Source organism: Thermobia domestica, chromosome 16 (genome assembly GCF_964235325.1).
Source record: "Thermobia domestica chromosome 16, izTheDome1.hap1.1, whole genome shotgun sequence".
Taxonomy (NCBI): domain Eukaryota; kingdom Metazoa; phylum Arthropoda; class Insecta; order Zygentoma; family Lepismatidae; genus Thermobia; species Thermobia domestica.
Genome location: NC_137469.1, coordinates 77,484,005 through 77,493,680, shown reverse-complemented (window position 1 = coordinate 77,493,680; position 9,676 = coordinate 77,484,005). Strand labels below are relative to the sequence as shown.

The 9,676-nt window shown below is 36.8% G+C and overlaps 1 protein-coding gene across 1 annotated transcript; it reads right to left on the bottom strand.

Moving 5' to 3' along the window:
* Positions 1-2,540: 2,540 nt before the first annotated feature.
* Positions 2,541-3,305, bottom strand: LOC145672511 (histone-lysine N-methyltransferase SETMAR-like). The gene has a single exon (XM_081741673.1). It carries the CDS (start codon positions 3,303-3,305, stop codon positions 2,541-2,543), a length of 765 nt encoding a protein of 254 aa, XP_081597799.1.
* Between the last annotated feature and the right edge of the window lie 6,371 nt (positions 3,306-9,676).

The window sequence follows — 9,676 nt, the reverse complement described above, 5'->3', positions numbered from 1 at the left end:
TTCAATTTCGTTTTTATTTGCATTTACAGATACTCCACATTTCTGTACGGAGTACATATTTGTTTGCTGAACAAGTAACTCAATGATATCTTCTGTTATAAATAACTTGAAATAATTAAGGGGATTTGTGTTAGATGAAGGTGGGTCAATAAATAACACATCACATTTTGTGTGAACTTCTTGAATATCACACACTCTCCAGCGAAGCTTTTCCTTTTTGCGTTCTTGCTTCAGAGATGTAGATGGAACGGGCTCTGAGTCCTCAAGAATCAAGTCATATATGGGGTTGGCAGTATCAGGAATCAGGAAGGTCCAATTTGATATTATCCGTTACGGATGTGCCTTCTGTCGCTGTAAGAGTGAAAATTTTGTCTATGGCTGCTTCCTCGTCACCAGATTTTCCACCTAGATCATCAAGATCTGACCAGTCTTTCTCTGCGAGCATACGCAGAATCTCTGTCACATCCAGCGTGTTGTTCATCTGAAAGTATAGGAAAGAAAGAATATAGTTGTAATTGTTGCAGCTAATTTCATTTCGAAGTTGTTAGTTTAAGTTAGTCTATTTACTAAGATTACGTTAGTTACATTATTACATTCAGAATAAAGCATGGGGTTAATTTATTTGGTAAATGTTGAACAAGTATAACTTTATAGTTTTCCAGAAATAAGTATTTCTAGAAGTAGAATTTAGTATTTTCTAGAAGTAACTGTAGAAATAGAATACTCTTGGTAATCTTCCTCAAAACAGTTTCAATTTATTTGGAGAAAATAATTTTCACATATTTTATTTGGTATCTTCTACAAATATTTCTAAATTATCATGATTTGAAACATCCTGCATAGAAAGGACAAGGAGGAAGAATGGATACGAAACTGAGAAATAAAATGAAAGGTAATTATGTCAAAAAGTATATATTTTTGTATGCCTCAATGTTTAAAAGGAAGTTTCATAAATACATAAAGAAAATGCATTCCTCATAATAAAATATCAGTCATTCCTAGTGCAAAGTTTATTGAGAATTATAAGCTCTTTCTATGTAAGTATTTGTCATACTCCTAATGGTTCCATTTGGAACTAGACCTCATACAGAAATATTTCTCATACAGTAATAGCTTCAGTGTAGCCTGATGGGTCCAATTGGAGTCATGCGTTTTTATAAGTGAATATAATCATAAAGATTAGAAATTGCAAGCATATAACAACAGAAAACATAAAAACATAGACTCTACCTTATATCTTGAAAGTTTAGAAGTGAAATATCATGTACTTGCCTTGAAAATATAAAATATTCAAGTCGACTTGTCAGGGATAATTGGAAGCCTTGACGTACATACGAAACAATTACAAGAAACATTCGAAGAACGATTGCCGTGTATAAAACACAGTAGCCAGATAAAAAATAAAAGTGTAGCAAACCTTATGGTAGGTTCACTAATTAAAAATGGGCAAAAGAAATTATGAAAATATATACGTAATGTTAACGGGTCCATTTGGACCCACGAGGTCGTAAAGAGTTAAGGGTATAATAAATCAATACAAAAAAGAATATTACATACTGACGTATTAAAAGTAGATAGCGGGAAAATATAAAATGAGAGATGTTACCATCGTCCACGCCGTCACAAGAATGATCTTTTGTTTTAATAAGGCAAGATCCTTCTTGAACTCAGCTCAGTAGGCAAAATCGGCTATATTACATTTGAAATCACAACTTGTATAAAATATTTTCTACGCCTGTAAAGGATCAACTACAAAAATGATGTTTTTGCTCATATATGTATATTTTTCATTTATTTGTTGAGCTGCTTGGACGTAGTGTACGTTTGAAGGTTTATGGTTAAATGATGTAACTATTATGAGGAAGAATAAGGTTGCGCTTATAGCTTTCCCTAATCATAGTCATATATACTTGCTTTCAACATTATATTCATAATTAATTACGGTTGTATTAATATACCCTACTTACAATTACTTTTGTTTCGTTTCCCTTTTTACTAGGAATTGTTATTCGCAAATACTTTTCTTTTAATTTTCATGCTTTCCTTCCTGCTTACATAGTACGCATGAATCTATATTGTATTTGTTAGTATGATCAGTGGCGGCCGGCGGATTGTGGTTTCGGGTGTTGCAGTACGAACGATTGGAGACAGAAGGTACCGTATAATATGAAGTGGGTTTATTTGACTAATCAGCATAAATTTAGATGCAAATGCTATGTGACACATGAAATTAAATAACATCGTGTTTAAAAAAAATAAAAAAAAATAATAATGCGGAACATTTTATCCGATGAGTCACCTTATTTAATTAGTAAGTTCATTCTCCCCTCTTTGATTGGAACAAATCTGCCTAATACATGCTGGTTAAACTCTGGTATTCTTATTGTCAGGTCTTTTTCGATGGAAAGCACAGTGTTGGGTAAGTTACTTGTAAAAAGTGTAACGCGTTACAAGTTACTTGGGGCGTTAAGAAATGACTGGCACTACAATTAATTTGTTTTCACAGGAACCATTTATTGAACAAACGATTACAGTTTATTTTAGAGATATTCCCCGGCAATGTCTATGCACATTTGCCACCGTTCTGGAAGCTTCCTTATTTGTGCAGCAAACCATTCTTTGGGGGTATCTTTCTGCCACTGGCGGACAACTGCGTGGAGTTCATCATTTGTGTTGAACTTTTTGCCTCTCATGCCATCTTTCATTATGTCGAATAAAGCATAGTCGCTAGGAGCCAGATCCGGCGAATATGGAGGATGCGGCAGTACACTAAACCCTAGTTCATGCACTGTGGCAATTGTCTGGCGACTGACATGTGGCCGTGCATTGTCGTGTTGGAGAAGAATGCCCCGCCCCTTTTCCTTGTCGGCATTGTTGGATGCGTCGGAGGAGTCTATGCAGTGAACTGCAGTAGCTCTCACTGTCGATGGACGTATTGGGAGGGAGCCATTCCACCAGCAATATCCCTTCCTGATCCAGAAAACGGTCGCCATTTGTTTCCGCACGAATAGTCCCATCCGTGCCTTCTTGGGACGAGGGCTTCCAGTATGCCTCCATTCCATGGATTGGAGTTTATTTTCTGCAGTCTCGGTCTCAAAGAACTCGGTCGGACTTTCACTGTACTGTTGCATCAACTGCTGGCAAATCACACGCTTTTGTTTCTGTGCAACGGTGAATTTATGAGGCACCCATTGTGCACACAAATTGTGCAGCTTCAAATTCTCATGAATGATAGTGTAGAGGGAACCCCGTGATAGACCTGTTTCTTTCTCTAGTTCATAAAACGTGATTCTCCTTTGCTCCATTATCATATCATTCACTCGCGCGGCATTGCTTAGTCTGCGTGCAGTTGCAGGACGCCCAGTGCTTTTGTTTTTTGTAACACTGTCTTTGCCTTCTTTGAATTCGGATATCCAACGAAACACCGATCTGCGACTTGGTGCTGTGTCCCCACATACGGCTAATAATCTGTTGTGGATGTCTGAAGTATTCACTCCTTCCCTCCAGAGAAATCACACTGTCCACCGTTGCCCATGTGTGTCTGCTTCCATGCTGTCTTTTCGCTGTCCACCAGCTTCATGGCAAGTTGGAACAACTGCTGCTACAATGTGCTACCTACGGAAAGAAACAAATACATTTATGGGGTTTGATAGTACTATAGTCGATCTTAATGCATACATCAACAAATATTTCAAACTGCTTCTTGGCACCAGTTATAGGGGAAGTGCCAATCATTATTGAACGAACTAAATACTTTACTTTCTCGTAAAATGTAACGCGTTACTAACGCGTTATTTGCCCCAAAAACTGAACTGTTACTTTACTTCGAAAGTAACGCGTTACTAAAGCGTTACTTTTAGGTCCGAAACTTTAAATATTTGAAAAAATCTTATTACTTCAATTTTCCGTACTACTATTACTACCGCTATTATTATTATTATTATTATTATTATTATTATTATTATTATTATTATTATTATTATTATTATTATTATTATTATTATTATTATTATTATTATTATTATAACAACACTGTGTATAAACATGAAAAATAGGCGGTTTGTATCTGAATACTAAAAGAGTAGTTGATTCCCAACCTCGGCAGTCGTGAAGTCTAGGCGTCGAGGACGTTGTTCACGAGCTTCTGAATTTGGGTTGAGGGTCTAGGTTGAGTATTTGGGCTCGAAACAAACATTGTTAAAAATTATAGGGCACTGGCCAAATATCTTCAAAACTGCTCGGCTCGAGTTTAGAATTGTCAACCACTCAAGCAGCTCGCTCACAGCACATTGACTATCGACCCGAACCGAGATGTAAGCCGAGCCAACACCTCACCCAACCGAATCGGCTAGAGCCCTCGGCTCAGTTGAGTCGAACCGAGCAGATGGCTCATTCCGAACAAGCCAGCTCGAACCGATGGTTCACCCCAAGCGAGCCGGCTCGAGCCATTGGCTCAGTTAAGCCGTGCCGAGCTGAGCTTGTTATAAAAAAAAAACTCTTGTGGTCTTGCTGTCGAAACGAAACGAGATGCGAACGGTGTACCCTCTCGTGAGCAACAATAAAAGTATTCCATATTACTGCTTAGCTTACATTTCTCATGGCTTTCACTTTCCAGTGCAATCAGGCTATGATTTCAAAACGAGTTAAAACAAGCGAGCCATTTATCAAACTCGACTCGACTCGCAACTCGACACCAAAAACAGTAAATCGGCTCGGTACTCGACTCGATCTTTGACTCGACTCGAAACTTGACTTGGATTCGAGTCGAGTTTTAGCTTGGTTCGTGCCCATCCCTATGCGTTAGACAAAATGGTTGCTTATTATTATTCTGCTAAACTAATTATATAATAATAACAATGTTGTTATGTAAAATTAAAAATACAGAACATAGAGAAACATTACACTAATAAAATGAGAACGCATGAATTGGGGATGAATCAAAACTTGCCAATAACTCTAAAATCGATACATGCTTTTTAAAACTGGTTGTTCCAAACTCTATACATACATAAACACACACATATGCGTAAAAGAATAACTACATTCCATCATCCGCCTTGGTTGTTAAGCAATGCACGATGAACACAATATGCTTCCACATGATGTGAAACAACGTTTATCAACGTCCTAAGTTCTGGAAAGCAAACTTTGAAATCCACCAGATGTAGGCAGGGCCGTGCTGGGATACTAATGAGGGCGGTGGACAAGTCTACTAAAAGGGCGCCCATACAAAAGGGAATATATATAAGAAAGTATAAGTGCCATTTTATATAAAATCACCGCCAAATTTGATTTAGTATTAACGTAAAAAGCTAACTTCGAATCGAAATCCTCTTTACTAGAGAAAAACTTTTTAGTTCCTGTAATAACATTTCTGTCAAATAAAAAGAAGCTAAATGTATCAACAACTTAATATAGCTCTATGGTCTATGGACGCAGGAAGTTCAGTGCCGCGTTTACAAAAGCTCTCCATTGATTTCTGTCCTTAGCCAACTGGGCCCGGTTTCTACTTTATATTTCAATCTCTGCGAGAACCATTTTAATATTGTCATCCTATCTGCGCCTCGGTCTTCCTAACGGTCGTTTTCCTATTTGGATTTTCAGTTACAACTTTGAAAGCGTTTCTAATTTCTTCCATTCTGCCTACCTAACCTGCCCATTTGAGACTCCTAGACTTGATGATCCTAACAATGTTTGGTAAACGGTATAAAATTATGCAGTTCCTCCTTATGAAGTTTCCGCCTTTCCCCATTCCCGTTCCTCTTGGAGTTCGAATATTGGTTTAAGAATCTTGTTTTCAACTCAGTCTGCATTTTTTTCCCTCCGAGTCAGTGACCATGTTTTGCAACCGTACAGCACAACAGGCATGATTATAGTTTTATGTTTTGAGCTACAAATCCCTCAACAGGGACAACAAAAGATTTTTAACTGAATATTCTGATTCTGATTTTTAACACGAAATCTCTGCTTTCAATAGACATCAAATTTTTTAGTGATTATGGTTTTGGTCTGTTAATAATGATCCTAGATATTTGCAAGTATCCACTTTGTCGAAAGAAAATATTATTTGGTATTTTAACGCATCCATAAAATGCAGTATTACGATCCCGACAAACTTCCATTTATTTAGTTTTCTCTGCATTTACTTTTAAGCCTATATCCCTGCAAGGGTTAATTAAGATTTCTGCATTCCTTTCTATTGTTCTATCATTCCCTATTAAATTTACATCATCAGCATACGCCATAACTTGACAAATACAATTCAGCTCTAGGTCCTGATTGCTGTCTTTGATTTTCCTTATAGCGTTCTGCAGAACAAAGTTTAATAATAATGGCGACAACGCATCTCCTTGTTTCAGGCCATTCTCAACGTGAAGCTCGTAAACAAGAGTTTCTCTACTCAAACCTTACTTTGGGATTCATTTAAACATATCTTAATTAATCTACCTTTTTCGGTATTGCAAATGCTGTAAGCATGTTATACAATGTTTCCCTCCTACCCGAGTCTAAAGTCAATAATTGATGTGTCAGGACATTGTATTCTCATTTCTTTTCAAGTATTAATCGTATGGTAAATATCTGGTCGATAGTTGATCGATTTTATCTACATCCGCTCTGATAATCTCCAATAATTTCACCTGCGTATGGAGTCAATCTTGTAAATAGAATGTTCAAGAGAGTTTATTGGATGTTGACAGAAGAGAAATGTCTCAATAATTATTAAATCTGTTTTGTTGCGTTTCTTCTGAACTGGAACAATGATTGATTGTTTTCACTCTTGTGGTAATTCCTCCTTGTTCCAGATAAGGAGAATGAGTTTGTGTATCTTGTTCTACAATTTTTCCCCTCCAGCTAAAATTAAATCAACCAGAATTTCGTCTACACCCGGAGATGTGTTTCTTTAATTTTTTAATAGCGATTTCCATTTCTGTCTGGTTAGGCTCTGGAATATACGGTTATGCTGTATGCATTTCACTTTCTCCACGCGCATTAGTTTTTGGCTATGTTTTAAGCAAATCTCAAAGAAATCTTTCCATCTATTTAAGATGCTATCCTGATGAGTGAGAACTGTTCCATTAGCTTTCTTTAATATATAAGCACAAGTTGATAGCTCTTCTTAAGTTTGTTGATGAGTTATACATGCCCCGAATGGTTTTGTTTTCACTATTATCTTCAAATTAATTGATTTTAACTTTCAAAAGTCGCGTTTCTTTGTTCTGAAAGCTTTGGAAGTTTTCTGCCAGATGACAATGAAATTTTACGTAGTTATTTCGTTCGGATTTTGTAGCCAACACTGTTTCTTGTTTTCTCTCCTCTGCTACTTTAGTGCATTCCTGGTTGAACCATGGTTTGTTCCTACGTATTTCTGCGTGCCCCAATATTTCTTTTGCTGAAATTTTGATGTTATTTCTAATTTCAACCAAGTATCCTGAACACCAGTGCACTCCAAACCTTCTAAACTCGAGATTCTATTCGACACTTCAATCTGGCTCCCCTCTCACCTGACTCTCCTCTATTTTTTAAAAAATTAAACCGCTCCGTTTTCAGATATTGAATATTTTCTTTATTCAACAATAATCTCACTTACTATCACAATCAACTCCTCTGAACGACCGAACATCAGTTGTGCTAGACTATTTTCTTCTGTCTACTAAAACATGATCAGTTTGAATATGTGTTTTTTTTTCTACCTGATGAAGTCCAAGTATATTTATGAATGTCGCGATGTTGGAATTTTGTAATCTTCACGATAAGGTTTATGTTTATGGGTGTTGCACAGTTCACAAGTCTAACGCCGTTGTCACAACCTTCCTTATGCAAACATTTATTCCTTATAATCGGTTTGAAAATATCCTCTAGTCCTACCTTCGCATTGAAACCGCCTAACAGAATTTTCATATGGTATTGAAGGAGATGATCAAATACCCGTTCTATTCTTTCGTAAAAACTCTTTTTTTATCGCCTTCCTTATTTTCTGTTGGTGTATGTGCATTTAAAACAATAGTTAATATGACACCATCGACCCTTAAGAGAAGTAAAAGAAAATCTATCATTAACAAATTCAACCCATGTAATTGCTGATATTACGTATTCGTTTGTAAACGAAAAGCCCTGTTCCTAGTTGGTAATTTTTAATTCGTTCCCCGTAAAAGAACTTAAAATTTCCCGACTTGACACCTCCATTTCCTTCTCATCTAACTTCCTAATATCCCACTAGGTCCATCCTCTGTTCCTAAACTCATTCCTTAGAAATTTTAACGCGCCTGCCCTATAGAGACTTCTTTTCTTATCTTTCATGTTCCAAATCACATGTCGATTTTACTTTGCTGTGTTCGTACCAAGTTATCAGTTCTGATCCGAGGAGTCTGCGAACTTATCTGAACAATCCTTCTTCTTCTTCTTCTTTTTTTTTTACAGGATGAGGTTGTTAGCCCCACACCAAATCCCCAAGTTGAAGGATCCGCCCGCCCTTGTCTGTCCCCGACTGCTTATTCAGTACATTCGCAGCTAACCTCTATATCCCAGAGGCCTTCTTCTCGATCCACAACCTGAGAACGCGCCGTGTCGTGGTGACAGGAATACCACATTTTACGGAAATTAATATAGCTATATTTCAGAAGTACAATAGGTACTGATTATCCGAACACTGCTTTAAAACACACAGGAACAATCAATATGCTCAGATATATGGATGCATATTAAGACTGTGAAAGTTTCGATGCCGTAAAAATCGTAAATTACAGACTAGTGTCAGTGTAGTATTACATAAATGCATCATACGTTTGACTATCCGAACTATTCTTGATGTATCACATTGTTTCGTTTTATAGCTACATAACTTTATAATATTTTTGTAAGTAATTATACTCTTTACCTGTTCTCTGCCAATAGCAACTGTATGGATTTATAATGCAAAACTGAAATACAGAAGAATAAAATAAAATAAAAAAATATATAATGTGATATTTCGCAGGACATCTTATGTAAAGGGCGCCTTGTATTCTTCACAGATTCTGTACTACCAGTCAGTATTTGAATTTGTTACAAAACTGGTATACAGGATAACTAAAACCACTTATCTATAATGTAATGTTTCGTAGGGCGCCTTATGTAAAGGGCGCACTCTACCTTTCACGGGTTCTTTACCAACAGTAACTGTATGTATTTATTGTACAGAACTGTGCTATACATAAGAGTAAATAAAATCGTTCATCTTTGATGTGGTCTCGCAAGGGCGCCTAATGTAAAGGGCGCACTGCGCCTTTCACGGGTTCTTTACCAATAAAACTGTAAGAATTTATTACTAAAAACTTGTACCTTTATTATACTGTGATATTTGGGAGGGCGCACTGGGACACGTCCCGATGTCTCGGTGGGCCAGCACGGGCCTGGATGTAGGATCAGCATTAACAGAAGCCAAAAGTCAAAGAACATCAAAACAAATGCATTGTCAGTTTTACACCCAGAAATGTTTGCTTGGAGGGGTCCAAAGTATTTGAGGGAGTCCAATACGTCTATGTAATATCAAACCTGTCTTATTCTGCACCCGAAAAGACTATAAGTAATTCCTAATTACTGACACCTATATTTTAAGAAGAAATGATAAAACGATTGTTTTTATAAGAAAAGTAAGAGTACATGATGTGTAAAATAAAATACTTAGCCTACATCAATC